At 46.9% G+C, this 23219-nt stretch overlaps 1 protein-coding gene across 2 annotated transcripts in view; it reads right to left on the reverse strand.

Annotated features, from left to right (window-relative positions):
* Positions 1 to 23219, reverse strand: part of ADAMTS3 (ADAM metallopeptidase with thrombospondin type 1 motif 3) — a 57426-nt gene that overhangs the window by 28292 nt on the left and 5915 nt on the right. For both annotated transcript variants that reach the window (XM_038136172.1, XM_038136173.1), the window contains exons 3-4: positions 21879 to 22279; positions 8292 to 8448 (exon numbers count right to left, since the gene is read on the reverse strand). In XM_038136172.1, the coding sequence (XP_037992100.1) occupies positions 8292 to 8448; positions 21879 to 22279 (558 nt within the window). The remainder of the gene's footprint in view (positions 1 to 8291; positions 8449 to 21878; positions 22280 to 23219) is intronic.

The following is a 23219-nucleotide window of genomic DNA, read 5'->3' on the forward strand; positions in this document are numbered from 1 at the left end:
AATAAGGTAGTAAATTCTTGCTATCATAGATCTATGGAATACAGGGCTCTTGCTGAAAATCAACAAAACCTATGATGCTACTAGTGACATCATCTGTGATGATACCAGCTAGAGTTTCTCCACAAGCCACAGAGTACAACGAGTTACCCTTTCACTCTGAGGTACTTCTCAGGAGTTTTCAAAACAGGTTTCGCCACAGATCAAATGAAAGCAAGGGATATACTCGGGATTGCTCTCAGTCTAGAAGCACCAGCTGAATTTTTCCTGTTCAGCAACATGATTTTTAAGCAGAGTTTGAGATATTTGCTCCATGTCATGAGGAAACATGGAAGATCAGAACCCAGTTTCACCATGGGCTGGCCCTGAGCTTCCTTTCTGCCCTAAGCAAGGGGGAAAAAAATCACAAAGAGTCCTCATCATCAAATCACAGATACTCAAAGGCAAATGAAAATCTACATCCAGAAACAAAAGAAGAAAAGGACACTAATTTGTAGCTGGCTCCTCATTAGCTCCCTAACTTGGTTAGCAAGTCCAAGACCTAAGTGAAAAGTACATCACTGTTTGGCAGAGCAGCCTGCCATCATCCCCAGTGATTCTGCTCAAGCTACATTTAGAGCTCCTGAGGAACATCCTCGGCAGCTTCTCCTCTTCCCCCAGGGTCCTCTTCTCCTGGGTTACAGACACCTTCCACCAGCCCAGGCTGCTCCAAGCCCCATCCAGCCTGGCCTGGAACACTTCCAGGGATGGGGCAGCCACAGCTTCCCTGGGCAGCCTGAGCCAGGGCCTCACCAGCCCCAAGGGGAGAATTTCCTCCCAGTGTCCCATCTAACCTACTACCTCTTACTTTAATACCTCTAACAGATTTCTTGTCTAGGAGAGAAAAGGACAACTACTATTCCTCCTGGAAATGGTGACTTTATGTTCTCTGGAGCTCTTAGTGAGGAGAAGTGGAAAGGCAGAGCAGAGCTCTCCATTAAGAAAGCACAAAGCTCCTTGGATGGCCTTGCATCACCTGTTTCTGTTTCCAGCAGAGACTAAAAGAGCTCAGTTTACACTGTGTTTAACCCTGTTGCAGTTGAAACTTATTTTAGGTATTATTAGAATTTTACATAAGATAAACTGTGTATTTGGAAGTTGTTATTCTAATTTGCCTAACCAGGTGGTGCTGATTTATTACTTGATGTCTCTAGGATTGCAGAACACAGTTACTTGGCAAACACATTGTTATCCAAACTCTGTGATCCAGGTTTTGCATTTATGGCTACAGGATAGTCATATCACTCAAAAAGACAGCACTTGCTAATCAAGTGTGCACTTCCACACACACTCTCAGCCCACCACTCCTGTCCTCCATGGAGAATGCCAGCGTCTGAATCCAGATTTCTAGGTCCACTGCTAGGCATCCTTTGCAGAACTATGGGAGCAGAAGGAAGATCCCACCCTTTCTAGCCACACCCGGCCTGCTGCCAGGAACAATGGGAAGGACAAACCTATTCCCTGCAGGCATGCCACCGGCTGCTGGGAGGCAGCAGCCTGCCTGTCACCTGGGTGGAGAGGTAAAATGCCAAAGGAGACAGACACGAGGGCATGCCTCTTGTGGCTAGGCCCTCAAACCTTTCCAGGGAATGCTGAGAAATAAGCCCTGCCAATAATGCTGCAAAGGAAGACACACCAACGAAATGCTTCCCTTGGCTACTCCTGGAGTGCAAGCCAGCTAAGCTCTTCATCCCTGCTTGGGTTCTCTTCCCAAACCACATGGTATTTGGTGGAATCCAACCCAGAGTTCCCACAGGTCAGCCTCTCCCCGTCACCACGCACGAGAAGTCAGCTTTGCTGAGAGGTCAGTTCCCTCCTTTCCAAGTCTAACTGCAGACTCAGACTTGTGTGACTTTTAATAACCTCCAGAGCCCTAATTATCTGGCTGATCCTGTCCCACATTATTGGAATACTCCAAAGAATGATTAGGCAAGGTATTCTGGAAAAAAAAAAACAAAACAATCCTGTTTTCTTAGCAAACAACAGCTGGGTCATGCTGTTACTCTGCAGTGTTTTACTATTGCGTTTTGGAAAGATTTATGCACTTGTGCAACCCAGAAGTGGATCTGAAGAAACGCGGTCCACTGGGAGCACCGTGAAGTCGGAGGCTGATGCTCCCACGTTAGTCATGGCACCCGCGTTCCTGTCAGCTCCAGCTGCCCAGCTCTGTGTCATCCCACACACGACAAAGCAGACGCGTTCATTTATCATCTGCACCATGCTTGGAAGGGAGAACGGGAAGGGTGACAGCGAGCTCTGGGACATCTTGGTGTAATACACGGGGCACAGCAAGAATTAGTCCACAGTAACCCCACCTGGATCCCACCAAAAGCAGGAGCGTGGCATCCAAGCTGCTCATTCAAAACACACCAGATGCATTTTCCTTCTCTGCCACAACATCTCATCCAGGTATTTTCAAAGATAAAAATGAACTAAATTGCCCTCAGCTTGGATTCTTAAGCTGTTTCTAGGATCCTTCTATAAATTTATTGAGCATCAAACCTCTTAAAAACCAAGGGTCTCACAGTGGGGAAAAATGCTGAAACTGCAGAAAATTCAAGAGGAGAAAGTCCAGCAAGAGTCTTAGAGCACGGAAATTACTCTTTTATGTTAAGACACAAACTGCTATGTTTTTAGTTCATTTTCCCATCGAAAGCCTGCTGTAGAACACAGACTGATCAAACAAGACTCTCTGCTCCCAGTGAAAGAGTCTCGCGGTGCTCCCATTTTGGTCCTACATTTGTAGGATACGCATGTGAAACACATGAACAAGCCCCAGCCCCCACAAGCCGTGGGAGGATTCATTTCCTCTGCTTCCTGACCTCTAATTCACATCAACTCCCCCTGATAAGGCAGCTCCTCTGACTCTCATTCCCATCTTCTCAGGGAGTGCCACCCTGGTACGTGTGTCCTGGGCCACAAAAAGCACTTTGAACTGTCTCATGTGCATGTTTCTGATCAAACTCAGCGGTGGAGATGAGCCACTTCACACCCAAGCCAGGGACCTCAGTCCTACATGGGCCACCCAAGGGTGGTCCTCACCTTGGCCTGTCTCTCCCAGGTCACTTTGAGAATGTCATCGGTAAACCAAACAGGCTCCTCCACACAGGACCAGCTGCTTACACAATATTTAAAACCCTCTCCCTCTCTGTCAGCACCACTGTTTATTGAAAGTCTTCTTCTTCCTATGCAATTTGGGGGCACAGGGAGTTTTTGCTGGAAAATGCTATGAGCCTTGGAATGGCTGCAAGCTGAATGTACTGACCTGTCTCCATTTTTTCAATTTTCCCTTCATACAGATTTTTCTGTGTGTTTTACTGCTCTGGCGCAGGGTGCCTGCAGTTGGAATGAAGCCTTTATCCTTGGTTTTATTTAAAAATCATTTTCCTTTGTTATTGCCAAGAATAGGAGACGACTTAAGCAGATGGATGTTGCTGCTCTCATCATCAGGCACAACCTCCCCGACACAGACAGAGCACATCAGTCACTTCACAGCACCTTCTGATCCACTCCTGCTCAGGCTTTTCTTTCTTAAAAAAAACCTGGAAGCTTTTCCTCACTCTAAAGTCTGTGTTTCCCTTTGCTTCCTATACACCCATCACCAACATTCCTCTTCTTTTATACCATACTGATCTCTTCCTGCTCTATTTGATTACCACCTCCTTAAGCAAACTGTTACCTGAAATAAAAAAAAAAAAAAAAGAAAAAGAAAAAACCCAACCCCACAAACTATATTCAGTGAAGAACTTCAGACAATCCACTTCAGCTTCAATGTAAGAGAAGAGGGCTAAATTAAAAGCAAAAGCAGCTCCAGAAGTGCTGGACAAAGAACAGGATGTCCTTAGACAATGCAGGTTATTGCCACCAGTACAAGTCATTGGTGGCCCTCTCTTGGGGGACAACCAGAGAGCTGGAGAGAGACTTTTGGCCTGATATTAGGGAGAAATTACTCCCTCTGAGGGTTGTGAGGCCCCGAAGAAGCTGCCCCATCTCTGGAAGTGTCCAAGGCCAGGTGGGATGGGCCTTGAAGCAGGCTGGGATAGTGGAAGGTGTTCAGGGGGTGGAGCAAGATGGTCCTTAAGGTCCCTTCCAACCCAGACCACGCTGGGATGCTGTGTTTATACAAGAATGTCCATCCTGAACAGAGGATGTTACACAACATGCTGTAATGAGTCTACACAGAAATCATTTCCATCTTCCCCATTGTTCTGATGCACAAACTTGTGTGGTGGGCTGTGCAGCATCAAAAATATCCTCCACCAGAACACAGGTCATGAGAAACTCTGCTGAGAAAGAGCTCAGACACCCTCTGGCACGACAGTGTCCCTGAGAACCACTAATGTGCCTGGGGAAGTGCACAGGGAGGTCTCCCAGGCAGGCAACAGTCTTCCCACTCTTCTACCTTCTATTCCAGGGTTTCATTCCCAGGCAACCAGGAGCAATTCCCAAATCATTTCTTCCTCCTACATGTTTCCCACCTGGGACAAAGACACTCGACGCCAGCGCCATGGCAACCCCATCAGACACACAAGCACTCTGGTTCTTGGGGGAAAATGAAAATTCTGAAAGGAAGCCGGGAGATAAAGGCTCCTACTCCTTGTTTCCCACTGTTAGGAAGTAATTACAAAAATACTTTCATCTCAAGTGCTTGCTGGGTGAATAGGTTGTCATTTAAAAATACTATGGTGCGAAGAGGAGGATGAAAGAGGAAAGCTCCGAGTACATTGCCACGCTGTGTAACCGCTGAGCTCAGGGCTGGTTGTCATCATTCTACCACACAGAAGCACACAGAGAAAATGACAAATGAACAAACAGGAGGAAAGATAAACTGAATACTCAGTTATCAGCTCGAGCAGCATGTGATGCAAACCCTGCCTCATCACCCCACTGCTGTCAGTTTGAGCGCTCCCACTGACTCCATCGGACTTGGATCAGGCTTTTACGTTTCTGAAACACAGCTTGGGTTTTATTTTACCACACTCCTGAGCCACATTCAGTAGAACTCCTAGGTGCAAATTTGATTGTAAATTCTACAAGTTCTTTGCCTGTTTCTGCTGCATCTTGAGCCCTTTCAAGGAATAAGGTTAATGATCACGCATTTATTTCAGTGATGTTTCTAAGCTTATTAACAAGGAGTAGCTTCTTTTCATCCCGCCCAGACAGAGTAATATCATTGTTACACTTCCAAAACGTCCCAAACTCAGGCCCGTCCTGGGAGCATTTCCTTCCATTCCTAAGTAAAAAGCTGTTTTGGAGAGAAAATGGCAAGGATTTATTTAAACCATGTTTTAACACGACAGCCTCATACACTGCTCTGTTTCTTTCAGCTCTGTCTGCACAGCTCGTTTGCTCTCTGTCCCTCAGACCCTTCACCCCCAACATGGAGACCTGGCCTTTGTTTCTGTTTGCCCTTAAGGATAAGCACTTTCTGATTTAAGAGACATTACTGGGGAGGAACACAACGTGAATGCTGACTACCTGCAGCACTCAACCCAAATGAGAAGCGCAGATGTTCAGTGTCTTTAGGATCAAGACTTAAATGACTGGACAAGTCGAGCTTACAAATGTCATCCCGGGACAACCTGACATGGACAAGCTGGCAGGAGACTGCCATGTGTATTTACACCCATGGGGACCTCCAGACACCATCCTGCTCTGTGATATGATTCCCAGAGCAGGCCTAACCAGATGCTCATCCCAGATGCTTAAAACCAAATGTCCAGTGTCACACCCCACTGCATTTCAGTGTTTTTTCAATAGCTGGGATTTCCCATGGGAGGGAAATCCATCCCACGGAAGAGGAAGGGCTTCCTTTGGCCAGGGGAACCAACCTGAGCCAAGCACTTGAAACCAGCAAACACCCTGTCCTACAGACATTACAAGGATCAAGCAGGATTTTGGGTTAATAAATCTATTTTAACATTTGGTGGTCAAGACCTACTGCTTCCCTGCACTGCCTCACCTAGCAGAAGGAAGATCAGATTCCAAGGAACACAGTCAAACAAGAGCCTTTGAATCAGCAGACAGATTACCCATGACATAGAAACAGTCAATCCTGCCAACAGCCTGTCAAAATATGGAAAATTATCCACATTTCCCTGATACCACTGAGTGGGAGCAGAGGCATTTTCTAAGCATAGAAGATATAAAACTATCTACAATTCCCTGATATCAAAACAAACCCCAAATATTCAGGTCCATTTATATGCAAGAGATCCTACTCACACCAAAATGACTGGAAAGACAGAGGTATAAAAAGGCAGTAACTAATGAAGGAATCCTTCAAGGGGCCTAAACTGGTTGTGCATACTTACAAAGAAAAATTCCCTACAGGAATGGGGCAGGATTTCCAATCTGATTTCTTGGGCATATCATGTAAGGCTCCTAAAGAAAGCAGTGTCTGCACAAAGCAAATGAGGAAAACAATCCATGCAAATTGCCACTGTCATTCCCTAAAGAGGCAGTCCAGAGCCATGGATACTATCTACACAAATCAGCACAGGCTGCTGCTCCAGGGTGGGAAGGCTGAACCCAAGCTATCCAGCAGCATGAGGCATCACAACATCTTCCCCAGAACCCCACACATTTCTGGTTCCCAGGCAGCTCAGGGAAGCTTCATCAAAGGGACAGCCTAAAGGAGCAGGGAAAGAGAAGTGGGTAGGTGTGCTGACTTCCATGAGAGCACCAGATAGGAACCCATCCATGCTGCTGAGCCCTGCGATCACTGCTCAAACCTTGCCCTCAGCACGGCAGCTTTTCGATTACAACTCCTACACTCGTTCTGTCCAGCTGTCTGAGCAATGCCCAACCAAGCCCCAAACGCTGTGAAATCCTGCAGGAATAGCAGATGGCCTGTCAGACTGCAAGCTCCTTGCACATAGCCAGAGCTGGAAGCCTCCCTCTCAGAAAAGTGACTTGTAGGGAAAACACGACACAGTGTGTCCTGCGTCACTGCCAAGAAAGGCTGCCACACCGCTTCCAGTTCTGTGATGACTTCATTGACAGCAACAATTTTAAGTACTTTTGTATCTTAATGGCTGTTGTGTTGAGTCATCTGTCACGTGTCACTGAAAATGTGGACTCTTGTGTGTGCTGGCTGAACTCCCAAAGCGTGAGCAGGCCGTACTCTGCATGGCTGCCTCCAGCCCAGGCACGGTGGTGGGGGAGCAAGGACAGAGAAGAAAGAGGAACATTTTCCTGTGCAGCTCACACCAACCAGACAACTCCACCACTGCAAACACTTCCTCAGGCCCCACAGGCTTGGGCACCTTGCTTTAACCTTCAGCAATCCTCAGGCTGGAAAAGCCCTCCAAGACCGAGTTCAGCTATTCCCCCAGCACTGCCAAGGCTACCACTAGCCCATGTCTCCAGATGCCACATCTACGTGACTTTTCAATGCCTCCAGGGATGGTGACTCCTCCACAGCCCTCACACCAGCCTGTGTCAGGGCTTGACAAGCCCTTCCATGAAGAAATCTTTCCTAACATCCAATCTAAACCTGCCCTGGTGCAATGTGAGGCCATATCCTCTTGACTTGTCACTTTTTACCTGGGAGAAGAGACTGAATCCCACCTGGCTACAACCTCCATTTAGGGAGTTTTCAGAGAAGGTCTCCCTGAACCTCCTCTTCTCCAGGCTAAACCCCTCCCAGATGCACGAGGTAAACTGGAATGGCCTTGATGGGGCACCAAAAGCCAAGCACCTCAAGTTCTCTGCATTCTAAATACTTGTTCTTTTATTTCCTAAACCCTTTCCAGTTTCAACAATATGGGAACACAACATAAACATGGGAATGTGAGAAGCTGAATGATACTGACATAAAGGCAGAGCACTGATGGGTGCAGAGCTGCTCTTTCATCCTGAGCCCAGAGCCTCACAACCCTCAATATGCAATGCCTTGGCTTAGGAGGATTTGTGTAACATTAAAAACACACACAAGCAACTGGATTAAACTACACGATGGTAATTATTCTCAGACACGGTAATTATTCTCAGATGGACCAACCACATCATCTTCAAGGCAGAGGGGAATTCTTGGATGTGACAAAATATATCCGATCAACAACGCTGCCTTCAGACCGCTTTCATAGCAACCAGCAGAAGGAGGAAAACAATAAAATTGGCACAATTTCGCTGTTACTCAGAAAGAAACAGGGCCCAAACTTTAAACAGGAGTTGTACAGCCTCCTTCAAAAGCTTCCATAGGCTGGAGTCTCCTGGAATTGATCTGCAAGCAACCCCCCGGGGCACTGTACCTCCTGTGTGCACATCGGGGAGCACGTCGGTGCGATGCTGCGCTACCGCCGACCGCCTGTACACCATGTGGATTCTTCCCTTCTCCTCCTCCATCTGCTTTCCTCTCTCCAAAGGCTCAATGAAGTACTCATCCTCATCAGTTCTTATCATTCCAGCCTGGTAAGGAAGAGAGAAAACATGTCCATATGGCATTTTAGAGCCTAAAGACCCAGGCTCTAAAAACAAATAGCAAGAGGGATGAAGCATAAAGTGCTTGGAATGCTACTGTAACCCACACGTTTCTTTCCCTCCCAAAAAAAAAAGAGCTTGAAGTTTTCCAAATGAATGGAGACGAAGGGGCAGAAGCAGGCTATGCATTTCCAAGTGAATTCTCCCTGTAAACTGCAGTGCCAACCCAGTGCTTCCTCCCCCCAGCCAGAGAGGTGTCCAGGGAGGTGCTCGGAGCACGTATTTTTCAAGGCTCCTTTGGAGAAAAGGCTGTGGTGGATTTTCAAGAAAAAAGTATGTAGTGGAAATTTTTTTTTTCCCACAAAAGTACATTGATGGAGCAATCCAGGAAAGCAGTCTCCACTCTTGGAATGCTATTAATTTTACTGCTTTTTTCTTCTAAATTAATGACATTCAAAATTTCCATCCACCGAAGGAGGCAGGTTGGAATCTGCGCTGCTGCGGAGTTCTCCGGAGCAGTCCTCAGGATTCTGTGAAGGAGGGAAGACAACAGGACCACCAAAACCCAAAAGCAGCCTTTGGGGTATAGTGGCTGGAATAAACCCTCCTGTTCCCAGCAGCACCTCAGCCCTGGGGCTCAGGGAAGTGGATTAACTCCTTGGCTTTCCTACAGACTCGCTTCTCCCAGGGGAGAATCCAGAAGAGACCTGCCCAAGGTCCCATCAGCACCCCATGAGCATCTACCTTGCTCCCCAGTATCTGCAGCTGTCTACATGACTTCTGAGCATTAATTCCTTTCATCCCTGCAGTTCTTCCCGTCCCCCTCAATCCAGAACAAATGGTGCAGAGTGAACAGAGGGAATTCTGTGGAGTCAGAGAGATGCGAGAGCAAGTGCTGCTGGAGTTCATAATAAAAGGTACGTGGGAGCAAGGCCAAACCCAGTCTGGCCCAAACCCAGGTAGCCCACCTAGGAGGGCTTCCCAGAGGACACCAAACCTTGTATCCTTTACTGGACAATCCACGGATGAAGCAAAACCTGGAAAACACTATTTTTTTTTTCCTTCCAAAATGTAAAAGACGCAGACAAGCATAAGGGAATAAGAAACAATATAAAGCCTTGAGAAAATACCCTACAAGGGCAGGTTAAAGTAAGGAATCACTTCCTGAGCCAAAATCAACAGTATTTAAGGGGAAACGTGATTCCCTATAAATATGCATGGGGTGTTTGTAGGGAAAGAGGAAAGAGCCCTTCATTCAGGGAGCACAAGGGAGAGCTGTGAAGTGTCCATTAACGGCCACATTTACCTTCAGTATTAAACATTATGGGTGGGATTTCCAAAAGTATTTTAGGAAGTCAAATGCCCCCTTTTCTAGCAGTTTGCGCTGTGGGTGAGGCAGTTAATTCCCAGGCCAGCTTTGGAAAGGCCACCCTCAAAATGTCAGGAAGTTTGCTCAGCAGCCACACTGATGGCCATTGTCAAGTGCTTCTAAAACTGATCACCAGAGAGTAGGAAAGGCTTTGGGTTGTTAAACCCATCCAACCATCCCATGGTCAACACCACGAGGTCAGAGGATGCTCTCACCTTCTGCTCCCAGTCTCCAGGCCAAACTCTGCTGGTATCTGTACTGGGAACACTTTGCAAGACACAGAATATCTCAGAAAGAAGAAAATGCTATGAGCTATGTTTTCAAACTGTCCTTAATGCCTTTGTACAGCAAAGAAAGAGCTTTTCAAACACTGATGTGACACCCTGGGGGACCGAGGCGTTAATTAGCAGCTATTTCTCCTAAACCGCCTCTGAACAGTGGGAGAACAGATCTGTAAAGCTGCTTTAAGCAAACCAGCAACACAATGTGGGAATTCAAGATGCACAGAGCTTCCCTGCATCTCTCCACACGAGAACCTTCATTTGTATTACACACACCCTCTGTCTGTCTCAGGATCTGCACATCTCACTGTCATACACGGTAATCTGGAAACACCACGTGCTGGGTCTTCACTGGCAAGAGCTGAAATGAAGCTTAATGTGATGTTAAGTTTCAATTTTTAAACTTATATCTCCAAGGGGAGATATAAGCTTAAAAAATTGAAACTTAACATCACCTTCAAGGCTCTACATTCATCTCCAAACACAGCAGGCTGTCAGTAACTGGAAGCAGATTGAAAAGCAGGCTGGAGCTGGCTCAGCAGCACGAGGCTACATAAAATGGTCATCCTTAGCAAGAAACAAGCAAGAAGAATATCAGGAATGAACACAGGGATCGAAGGATGCCAAAACCCCCTTCCCCTCCAGAAGGTGGTTCCCACTCGTGACCCCTTCAGTCACGCACAGGTGCAAATATGGACTGAGCTGTTGGACTCTGCCTAGAAGGAAAGCATAAGAACATCACAGCTCTCAGCAGAGTGGAGCAGGCTTGTGTGAAAGAGCCAGGCTGGTACTTTCCCATCCGAGGCCACCGAAGGATTCAGTGGGAAAAGGGAGAACTACCTGTGTCCTGTTTTATGGGAGAGACTATGCTCAGGAGGACGAACCTGCTTGCTTCAAAGAACAAGATCAAGTCCAACACCTGCACCGACACGGGGAAGCAGACGGGATCTGTACATCAAGAATTCCAAAGCCTGGAGATTTCTCCAAATGGTTTCTCTTTCCCCTTCCATTCTTCAAAACAAGGGCAGAAGAAGCCTTTATTTGACCAAGAGAGGCTGAGTATCCTTCACTCTCATGAAGACCAACAGAGGTTTGGGTTACCCAATAAAAAGGGACGCTGCCATGGTCTGGTTTCAGCTTCTACCTGCATCTCCTACAAGCGTCCAAAATGGACTCCCCTTGTTTCCCACCTATAGAATCATGGAATTATGGACTGGTTTGGATTAGCAGGGTCCTTAAAGACCAATTTGTTCTACCCCCTCACATGGGCAGGGACAACTTCCACTAGAGCAGGTGGCTCCAAGCCCCGTCCAACCCGACCTCAAACACTTCCAGGGATCCAGGGGCAGCCACAGCTTCTGTGGGCAGCCTGTGCCAGGGCCTCACCACCCTCACAGGGAAAATTTTCTGCCTAATACCCAATCCAAACCTTTCGTCCTTCAGCTTAAGGCCCCTGAAATTAAATTTCCATTTTATGGAAACTAAATGAATCAACCATTAAGTGCAGAAATACATATCAGGAATATATATATGGAAAATAAGAACTGTCCCAAGTATCAGAATCAGGATATCTGGATTAATTCTCACTTTGGGCCACTCGTGGATCAATCAGCTTGTAGCAAAATCTCTTACAAGGCTCTCCATGTGTGGGAAGTTCAGTTCAGGAGGTTCCTTGTGCCATCCCACACCGTTTCAGCCAGTATCATCCTTGATTTCTCCATCCACCAATGCTTGGGCTGCAGCAAAGGACTCAGCAGTCAAACCAACCCAGAAAACACTTTCTCCTCACCATTCTATTGATGGAACTGGAAAACACTGCCAGGGCTCTCCCCCCACTCCTCATCCCTCCTTTTTTCCCCGTTGGACAATCACAGGTGCCTGACAGCTCTATCCTGCCCTTACCTAATAGAAGCCCTATTGAAAAGCATCAAGAGCTCTGTGTTCCCTCCATTTAATATCCCAGCCCCGGCCGAGCAGACACTGCCTCCTGCCAAGACAAACACCTGGGACCTGCAACGGGGAGGGGGCAGCTTCTGGAGACAGCCCTCCAGTCTGAGCTCCTTAAGGAGTCGATAGAGACATGCTTTTATGAAAGAGGTGCTGCCTCGTCTGAAAACACCGATTCAGCCCCAAAACACTGCTACCTTTCACCCTCTCTGTTGGCTTAAGGTGGGTTCAGTTCGGTGACTGTGCAAAACCTGCGTCACACCTACCTGCTGCCCCACTTCCCAATCCAAAGGCAAAAAGCTTTTGGAGTTGCACTGAACACTGGTTGATTTATTGGAAGAAAAATAAAAGCAAAGGAGTATGCTTTGCCTGCAGCACATTTCCCTCTGCCAGCCTCCCCCAAAACTGAGCCACAGTGGGTGGACACTGATTCTAAGCTTGTGCAGCTCCAGGGTTACACCTCCAGTTCCTTGGGTGGATATTATTTCCCATGCTGCACGGGTTCCACATTTTGGCGAGAATCAACTGATTCTCTGGGTTTCTTTCCAAAAATCCTCCAGAAGCTTCTCAGCTCGTTGAGTTTGCCCATGATGCTTCTCTTCAGTTTATGCCAGTGCCTCATCATCCTCACAGGGAAGGATTCCTTCCCAATATCCCACGTAATAACCTTGGCCTCTGCCAGCTGAAGGGAATCCCCCCTGTCCTGTCACCCCAGGCCGTCCTCCCAAGTCCCACCGTGCTCACCCACTCCGACAGGTCCCTCTGGCAGGGAAGGGGAAAGCATCCAAAGGGACATACTTCCCTCCTTCCACATCCTCTGCATGCTAAAGCATTTATGGCCTCGACATACTTGGCATATGAAAAAATACTACACATTAGAGGAATGCTGGAAAAAAGTAATATTGCAGCACTGCGCACATCTTGGAGAAACAGATGTTGCTGATCCAGTTGCCGGGTGCCTACGGAGGAGGTTTGCAGATGGAATGCCTCCTCCTCCATGGATGGGCCTCCAGTCTCCATGGAGGTGTCTCGCTTTGGGAAAACACCACGGTTTTGGGGTAAAACATCCCCATTTACTAAACCCTCCAGCTCCAGCACCCTTGGAGTGCTTCCCAGAGGAGCAAGCAGAAATTCCACAGCTCGTTTTCCATCTCTGGAAGATCGGTGTGATATAAAATCCATGTTCTAGGCCATGTTTTATCCTGGCCATGCGTCTCAGAATTAAAGCAAGAGCTCCCGTATCATTTTAGGCTCCACCCTTGAAGGGTGTTGAACACAGGTGGTGCAGAGACTTGACAACTGAATTATTAACCCAGCACCAGTTTGTTACCAATCATTAATACCAGATTTTAAAACCAAAACAAAAATCTTCTGCCAAGAAAAGTCTTATTTGTTCAGAACATTCAGAAACAGATGAAAAGGTAGGAATGCTTAATATCCTCTTCCAAACCATGGGCAATACTAAGAAGGCTCTTAGACAAGCTCCTACTAAAATACTGGAAACCATCTGCCCAAAGGAATTGAAGTCTCTCAACATACTAATTGATACCACTTTAAGGAGCAAAAGGCATTTGGAAGAGCCATCAAATTAACCAAGTTCCTGTTGAATTTGCAGAGAAGAAAAGAAAATGTCAGCGTTTACTGGGTCACTGCACTGGACTGGAATTAAGTTTTTTAGTCTCCTCTATAAACATCCATAAGAAAATTCCTTTATGCTGAAATTTCTCATGCTTGGTTTTGATCCAAATGCTGGGTTTTCCTTCTCCCTCTTTCACAAAATCTAAGAAAACTCAATGGAAGCCCTTAAGAGTTATACGAAAGCACAGAGAAAAAAACAAACCTTGATTTTATGTGGAAAAATAAGTCTCAATTTTTTCTTCTTGGAAAACCTACTGGGATTCATTTTAACAGCAAACTGCCGCACAGAGCTGGCAGGCCAAATGCTTTGTCCTTAAAGAAGGAACTATGGGTTTAAAATATCAGCTATTCAAGAGGGAAAAGTATGCATGGAACATGCTCAGGGCAGTCAGGCACCTCCCCGGTCCCAGCAAATCTCTGTAGAAATATTTACTGAGCACAAGTTTTGTCTTTGTGTCAGCTACTGCAGGTCTTTGCTGGGAACTATTTCATGGAGAAATGGTACAGGAGACAGCAGAGGTTGCCAGTTCTGCAGTAAACGTGGTGTTTTCCCAGATCCAGAAGTCATGGGATGCCACCAGTCACAGATTCCTCTAAAACGTGGAAAGGAAAACAAAAAGTCAGGACATCTGATCGCCTTCAGAGAAGGGGAAATGAGACCTTCAAGCGCTGAATACACCAAAAGTATAAAGCGAATAAATAATGTCCAAATGTGAAGATCTCATGGTCTGGATGTCAGCAGCACGGTTTCTACAGTGGCACACAGAAGAAATAGTGATTTATCTGCTGCCTGCACACAACAGTCAAGAATGATGCTGCAGCATCATCACTCTTCCAAGGCAACAGGAAACTCAGCCCAAACTGTGCATGAGAGGAGTCATCTCCTTGGAGAGAAGTCAGAGGAGCACAGAAAACTGAGGCAGCTTCCTCTGAATGGAAATACTCTGGGGATCAAAAGCTAGGAAGCACCACAGCTAGTAACACTTCCATCAAACTCGCAGTTTTAGATTGGTTCTACATCCTTGCACAAAGGAAAAAAAAAAACAAACTATGGTAAAATCTCTCAAAGGAAGAGGAGGAGTACTTTTACATCTTTGGTCACGTACAAACCAAGAAAGTCAAATGGCAAAGGGATTTTTATGAGGTAGGGAAGCTGATTTAGTGTTGCATGGTTGTAATTTACTCAAGTTCTCAGCCAAGGAGCAGAAGCACTCAATGAAAACTAAGTGTGTTTAAAATAGAAGTGAAAGCAAAGACTGTTTTAACGGGAACAACAGTGCTGCACTTTATCCATCATTTCAAGAAGCTCCGGCTGAAACACAGGGGCCAGAGATGGAACCAAGTGACTCTTCCTCCCGTGACTCTCTCAAAGCCTGGATGGGAGTGAAACGTTCAGAGTTGCAGCGTGACCCCGCGAGAAACCTAAGAACAGGAAAGAGCAGACCAACTCTTTTCCTCAATGACCTGGCACAGAGCTTGCTCTCCAGTCCTGCTTACTGCCCCTTTCCCTGTTACTCATCTGTAACAGCAGTTTCAGCCCCTAAATATATTGCTTAAAACATCAGACCACGTGCCTTGCAGGCTAAATTCCAGATCCAAGTAGGTACAACACTGAATAAACATGGAACATGACAAAGCCATTGCTGAATATGGCTCCTGCACCTCCACCCTCCCAAAGGCAGTCACAAATTCAGCACCACCATCAGCAAATCCACTCCACCATCAGTGAGAGCTTGCAGAGAGGCTGCAAGGATTGAATGTTGACAAGACTGACTATTTCAGTATCTGTCTGCTATCTTTTCCTGGGACATGCACTTCCCCACAGCCCAATTCACGCACTCTGGGTGTGTTATCGGGGGTCCACACGGGTTATACGATCTGGGAGTTATGACTAAAACTATAAAAAAGGGCTGTACTTAGCCATTTTGATAAGCTTATGCTATTTTATACCCTGTCAGCTGTGAGCCTCCAGGAACGAAAAAGTTTAAGAAGCGTCTGGGGTTTTGGAAACAAAGAGGGGAAAATCCAGAAAGGAAATTCTTTGTCCAAGTACCCTAAAAGCAGTGTTTTGTGAAAATGCATCACCAGGACTACAAGGTGTGATTAAATAACAGCTACAAAAAACATATCCAGAGCAGCACCCAGCCAGCAGCCCTTTGTTCCAGACCATTTTTAACCATGCACTGATCTGTAAGAGCAGTTTCAGCCCCTAAATATATTGCTTAAGAGGGAGGGATTACGTGTAAACCTGTGCTTTGCTGGACAGAACAATTTTCAACATCAGAAATAAACTATAAATAAAAGTCTGAAGCTGTGGCAACCAAAGTGGAGATTTTTATGCAAAGTCTCCAGGCAGACTCTCTCCAGCTGCCTGTTCCTAAACCCCTTCCCAGAGGATGCTCTCCTCACCTGGCCTCACCCACACGAGACTGTCAAGTTTCTTAATTTACCTTCAAATCTTGTCTCCAATCCAAAGACAGGAAAAAAGAGACCAATAACAACCCCAGCCTCCTGAGCATCCCATTTTCCACTCGTGGCTATGTACCACGTGCACATTTTGCCCAGCCTGGGGTAGCTGTTAAATTCACAGCTCGGGTGTTCTGGGCTATTCCTGCTGGTTGTTCCAGACAGGCCCCAAAGGGAAGTCCTCCTTTTCTAGAAGGCACCTTAGGGGACATCACTTAGGTCACTCAGATGCCAGCCTGAACTCGCTGCATCTCTCCTCAGCCTGGAGGGTGAGGAATTCTGCAGAATGGTCAGAACACATGGGATTGATTTTCCTTTCATTTTTGCTTTCAGTTATCTGATAACCTGCTGCCACCTGCTCCTCAACAGAGGACAAACAGCACAAGTTTAATTTCAGTTACCAAAAAGTGCCTGCAAACACTTCCTATGAGCCAAAACGAGCTAAACTACCTCCACCTTTTTGAACAGATATAGCTCAAAGGTCCATTTATAGTGCCCAAAGCCTCATCTTCCAGGTCCAGAGCTCCATTTTTATCAATCAGTCAATCCTTAGGGTCCAAGACACATCTTGAGTGTCCAATCCCTCATACATAGGGTCTAAATCACACTTTTAGATCTAAGAACCTCATTTTTGGGTCATGAAGGCTCATTTCTGCAGTTCAAGTCACTTGGACTCCAAGATTAAAAACATAATTATTGGGGTACAAACCCTCGCAAGCTCCAAACATCCCTTCTGAAGCATAAAGGCTCATCTTAGGGGCCAAAGCATAATTCTTAAGGCCCAAAGTCTGTCTTTGAAGGTAGGCAGGAGAGAGAGGAGGAAACACAAGGGCTTGGAAATGAGGCAAACCTATCATTAGACCAAGTCTGGCTCTGTTAGAAGAATTTATAAAAACAAACAAGAACAAATAAATGGAGCTTGAGCAACCATCTGCATAAACTCTGACTATGAAGAAAGGGTGAAGTACTCATTTGCTTAGAGTGATAAATTTCAGGGAGAAGCAAACCAGACCTACAGAAGAATTTCTAGAGTTTATCATCTTCCACTATACTGACACTTGACTTCCCTCTCCATCGCCTCCCTTCTCATTGCTCCTCCCCTCCGGGTTTTACTCAGGCAGCCTCAAGTCCCAAATGAGGGAATGCATTTTCCCAAGCTGCTGGAGTTGCTGAACTTTGAGAAATCCTCTTTCCTATGGATTCCTCGGGCTGTGGGAAGTGCTGCGCGGCGGCGAGGTGATGGGGATGGAGTCCAGCTGCAGCCCATCAAGCCCAGCTCATCATGCTGCCAAGCACAGCGACACACCAGCGCTGAGAGCAGGCACAGAGGTCATGGCAGCTCATGGCAAGGAGGGAATTCCTGTGGGAAGAGCGCAGGAGGGCAGGGGAGCAGGAATAAGGGAGTGTTAAATCAGCCTAAGGCACCCCTGCCATCTGCCCAGAGCGGCACGCGGCCAGCGCCGCTTCCATCTCCAGGGTTTGTGCTGCCTTCCATCTCCAGGGTTTGTCCTGCCTTCCATCTCCAGGGTTTGTCCTGCCTTCCATCTCCCCAGGGTTTGTCCTGCCTTCCATCTCCCAGGGATCATCCTGCCTTCCATCTCCCAGGGATCATCCTGCCTTCCATCTCCCAGGGATCATCCTGCCTTCCATCTCCAGGGTTTGTCCTGCCTTCCATCTCCCCAGGGTTTGTCCTGCCTTCCATCTCCCCAGGGATCATCCTGCCTTCCATCTCCCAGGGTTTGTGCTGCCTTCCATCTCCCAGGGTTTGTGCTGCCTTCCATCTCCCAGGGTTTGTGCTGCCTTCCATCTCCCAGGGTTTGTGCTGCCTTCCATCTCCCAGGGTTTGTCCTGCCTTCCATCTCCCCAGGGTTTGTGCTGCCTTCCATCTCCAGGGTTTGTCCTGCCTTCCATCTCCCCAGGGTTTGTCCTGCCTTCCATCTCCCCAGGGTTTGTTTTGCTGTCCTTGTGCTTTGCCATCCCACAAAGTCCTGGATGGTCAGACGTCCCCTCAACCACAGCTCTCAGCTTGGATTGGAAGAAACTTCCAGGCCCAAAGGGAAAGTCCCAGATCCAATCCCAAACTCAGCAGGCGTTTCTGATGTTTCTGAGTTTCTACAACCAGATGCTCTGCAGCAGTTCAAGTGTTTGTCTCCAAAATGCTATTCCAATACAGTGGGATCAAATACCATCCTAGAAAGATGTTTCTCCATTTAGGAGCTCTGTTTTGCCAGCTTGGGGGAAATCATACTGAAATAGAACCTTAGAAGCAACGCAGGAACAAGAAATAAGCCTTAATAGCTCAGTCCTGATGAAACAATGGTAATAAAAAAGGATTTGAAACAACTCAAAATGCCCTGAAACTCCTTGGATCCCATACGCCCCAACTCCTACAGATATTTAAAGCTTTTCCTGAACCAATTTTAAAGCCTCTGCAATTATCTCTAGTTTGAGATATTCCAGCTTGTATTTCCAAAAGATTTGCCAAAGGAAAGTAGCTGTGAACATGCACAGACATGTTTTTTCACGTCTCCATATCCTTGGAAAAAGGCATGGCAATAAGCAAGTGAGGAATAATCTGTCACAAATGACAGATCTAAGCACGTTTGGGTGTTTTTTTAAATTCTTGATGGTTGGTCTGTCTTCCAGGATCTCCCTGGTTTGGCACCTGAACACTACAAGGCAGGCAGATTCCTGAGCATCTTCCACTTGCAAACAGCTGCGCCTCCAACAACTCTAGGCTGCCCTGGCCTTGAAGGCCATGGAATTTCAACAAACAAAAATACTCCAAATCACTTCCAACAAACAAAAATGAAGTCACATTTTACTCGGAATCTGAAGTCAAAGATTAAAGGTTCATTGTCCTGGGCCCAGCCCTTTCATTTGGAACAAGCAAGGTTTCTGGGACAAACAGAAACCAGCCCTCCCCCTTGGGGCTGCACGGATGTGAGCATAAACCAGACCCCAGCTCCGACACAGAGACACACATCTACAGGAGCACAGTCCAGAGTGGAAGCACAGGCTCGAGGCATCACACACCAACACCTGCTCAGAGTTTGTTGCGAAGGCAGGAAGCTAACTGAGAAACTGAGATGATTTTCTATACATTAACAGGTAGAAAGTGTTTTAAGCCACTATTTCTCAGTGTTAGGCTTGCTGCCTTCTCTCTGTTTACAACCTAAACCATTTGTAGTGTTTTCTTGAGGCTGGCACCTTCCACTCCTGAAGGATTCTGACAATAAATACTGCCAGTTTGACCAAACAACAGCAGAAATGCTCAGCAGAAACCTGTGGAAGCACCAGCACTGTGACACACAGTGAAGGAGACAAGAGGCAGCTCCTCCGTGACTAATGAAGGGTTCTTCTGCCATGACAAGTGCAGGCACATGCATGTGGGATTTTTAAATAAACAGGGTCATTTCCAAGGGAGATGAAGCAGATGTGAAAATAGGAATTTGCAGAACTGATGGCAGACAGACAACTTCCACTGCAAAAGTAGATATGCAAAGTATTTCCAAACAAAAGCGTTCAAGTATTTGGGGGTTTAAATGTAAGTTTAGATTCAGGAAGAGACTACTGGCAAAATCTTACTTTGCTAGTGCAAATGCTAATTATTCCACATATTTACTATCAAACAATCAAAATTTAGCACCAAATGCTCTTTTTCTCTTATGACATCCAACCTCCTCTACAAGTTATACATTGTGCAAACTGCCACCCTGGTGATTCCCTCCACTTTCTCTCCACGATTTCAGAACCCAGCTGGCTACTCTGGAGAGTGTCTAAATTCCTTTGAAGTCAAAAATAAATCCTTCCAGCACACACACGCCCCCAGAATCTCTCACTCTTGTTCCAGTTTCTGTTAAGCCTTATTATCTCACTCCTCATGTCTTTAGGATACACTGAGGATCAAATATTGCAGCTGAGTTGAGAGACACATAGTACAGGAAGAGACAGGCCAGAGACAGTAATTGCAAGTTGTTTTTACTATCATGGGAGATGCTGGGAGGAAAAAAAACATAAAACAAATCTTCAGGATTACTTATTTCTTTCACACTCACATGATTAGAGCTCCGAGAGATGTTAAAACAGCAAAGGTTGAAATGAACAGAGACAAGAGTGACCCAGGAATATAGTAGTAGTAGTAGTGACCCACTACTCTTCAAAGAAAAAGCCCATGTTCTCCTGCTCCAGTCACCAAAACCATGGGAAGCACATGGGATGTTATGGGAAAACAGGGACACATTCCAGTAGATCAGGTTGCTCCAGGCCCCATCTAACCCGGCCTTGGACATTTCCAGGGATGAGGCAGCCACAGCTTCCCTGGGCAGCCTGTGCCAGCACCTCACCATCTTCAGTGAAGAATTTCTACCCAGCATCACACCCAACCCTGTCCCCTGTCCCTGTGAAGCCACTCCCCCTCTGGCTTCGTTATCCTGAAAACACACCACAAGCAGCTTGCCAGCCCCACGGCAATCTGTGCCGGAGCTACGCTCCCTAATCTCATTCCATTTAATCCAATTGCTTGTCTTCACGTGCTGTCTCAACACAACAACTTCACTCAGGCTTACTGCCAAAATCCAGCTGCCAGGGTCTCACTCAGCAGAGCCATTCTCTTGGAAGCTCCAGCTCGCCAGCCAGGGGTCTGCTTGGCCTTGGTAAACACTATAGATTCTCCTCAAAAGCCCCCCAAAACCCCCAAAACACACCAAACTGACATTAGTTATCGCCTCTGAGACAATCACTAGCAGTATTACCCTTCCCTAAGCAAGGGAATTCAAGGGGTTCTGGTCTGAATGGGGGTTCTGAGCCATCTCTGCAGTGACTCCACAGTGACTGCTGCCACTGCTGAGGTGGGAGCTTTCCTAGCCAGGGCTTATCTCCAAACGGAATCAAATCATGACCACGTGGCAGCTATGGGAAGTGGGAGAGCCACTTCCAAGAAAGGATGCTTGCTGCAGACTTTTTCACATGGGTCCTGTCCCAAAGAGCAGGAGGGTAACCAGGACATCCCTCTCCCTGGATGTCACAGGCGTGTTCCACCAGTGACGGAGCACGAGGTGGGTATTGCTGGCTTTCACTGCTGCCTGAGCAAACCAAGGAATGCTGTGTGGGCTCCAAACATGCCCAGCCTTTCATTCTGGGATTTGGGCATCTGCTCAGCCACAGGGAAAGCTGCGTGCTCGCAGACAGATTGAAAACAATCTGTTACCTGTTAGTCAATTCTCATCTGACACCTCCCGATGAAACAAAACTGCAGCTAAGAGAACAAAAAGCATGCTCACTTTATAAAGGAACCCTTTAAAACTTAATGCTGCTATTCTTGGATAACAGGGCAGCCCATCATTTTGGTACCTGAGAAGCAAAGAGGGATGATTTGGACGCCAAATTCTAAATTCAGTTAACAAAAGGTCACCTTCTAAGTCTGCAAATGCCTTCATTATAAATTTCCCTGTTTGTTACACCTCATGCAAATAAACTAGGAAACCAAACAATGTGTAGGCTTGAGTACTCTCTCTCACACATCTGAGACATTAAGAACTTTGCTTATCAACCTCAGAGAAATTATCCCAAAGCAAACCAGTAGGGCATTAATATTTTCTAAGGGATTTAAGAAACCAAGTTCTGTAAATGACATCATTAGGAACGCGTGGTTAAAAGCAACGAAAGCTGTGCCCAGAGTGTGACAGGAGACACAGATGCCACGAAACCAGCCTTACCAGCCCGTCACAGTTGCTGATGGCCACGGCAGCTCCGGGGATGTCCGTGATGTCCCCCACGTAGGCGCAGTTGGTCCACAGGGGCTCTCTCTTCCATAAGCGCTCTGTAGCGCTTCCAGCCTGAGTCGCGTTACCGCCATCGTTCCCAGCCTCCAGAGAGTCTTCGTACCACTCCACCACGGCCTGGGGAGCCAGCAGCCGAGTGTTGGGCCTCAGGCGGAGGTGGAACTCCCTGCCGAAGGCGCTGACGTTGAAGTACAGCTCCCGGGGGCTCCGCGGCGCCTCCCGCGCCCATCGCCGCTGGCGGCTGGCCGACAGGACGGTGGACACGTAGCTGCCATCTGCGTCCGTGCTGATGGGAATCACTAACCCGTACGGCCTGGCTCTGCTCTGTCGGAATTCTGCCGAGAAACGCACCAGAAACCAAACCAAGATGAGAACAGGAGCACGGCGTGAGCCCAAAGACTGAAGGACCCCTCTGCCTCACACCTCCCCTTCCAAAAATCACAGTTTGAGATTCCTGTTTTGGCTACTAACATGGGGAAACGTAAGGCACGTGCCACTGCTCCTCTTGTGCCATGGAATCACAAAATGGTCTAGGTTGGAAGGGTCCTTCCAGACAATCCAGTTCCAAACCCCCTGCCATGGGGAGAGACACCACCCTCCACTATCCCAGGTTCCTCCAGGCCCCGTTCAATGTAGCCTTGGACACTTCCAGGGAGGGGGAAGCTGCAGCTTCTTTGGACAACCTGAACCAGGGCCTCACCACCATCACAGGAAAGAATTTCTTCCTAACAATTGCTATTATAAAAATGATTTTCCTAAAACTTACAGAGAAAAGCCTGAAATATTCACTGATATTTATCTGGGGAGTTTCCTGTTTCAGGCTTGCTCAACAGCTGCAGGAGAGGCACGGACCCTTCTGAATTCTCCTGTAAGGAATGCCACACAGCTCTGTCGTACACCTGACACAGAACTTGCTTCTGTGCCAGGACTTCCGTCAAGCTTTTGAAAACCAAGTGCCAAGTTTGGTTATAAGCACAATTTGTATACCGATTTCTCAGAAAATAGAAATAGGGAAAAAATCCACAGGATCATATGCTGTTGATAAATTAATCCATGTTAGCACTGGTAAAGGCAGTCACTTTTGCCTCTACAAATCCCCCAACCTAGCAACTTCCTGTTGCCTTTCCTCTGAGTAACAGAGATGAAAATCAACGAGAGAATCTAATTATTAAAAAACTTGACACAGATCTGCTCAAAATTGACCCTAAATCTTGCACTTCAGTGCAGCTGAGAGAAGCCATAAACCCAGCAAAGCCACATTGCGTGCAATCCTGG

The sequence above is a fragment of the Motacilla alba genome, chromosome 4 (genome assembly GCF_015832195.1).
Source record: "Motacilla alba alba isolate MOTALB_02 chromosome 4, Motacilla_alba_V1.0_pri, whole genome shotgun sequence".
Lineage (NCBI taxonomy): Eukaryota > Metazoa > Chordata > Aves > Passeriformes > Motacillidae > Motacilla > Motacilla alba.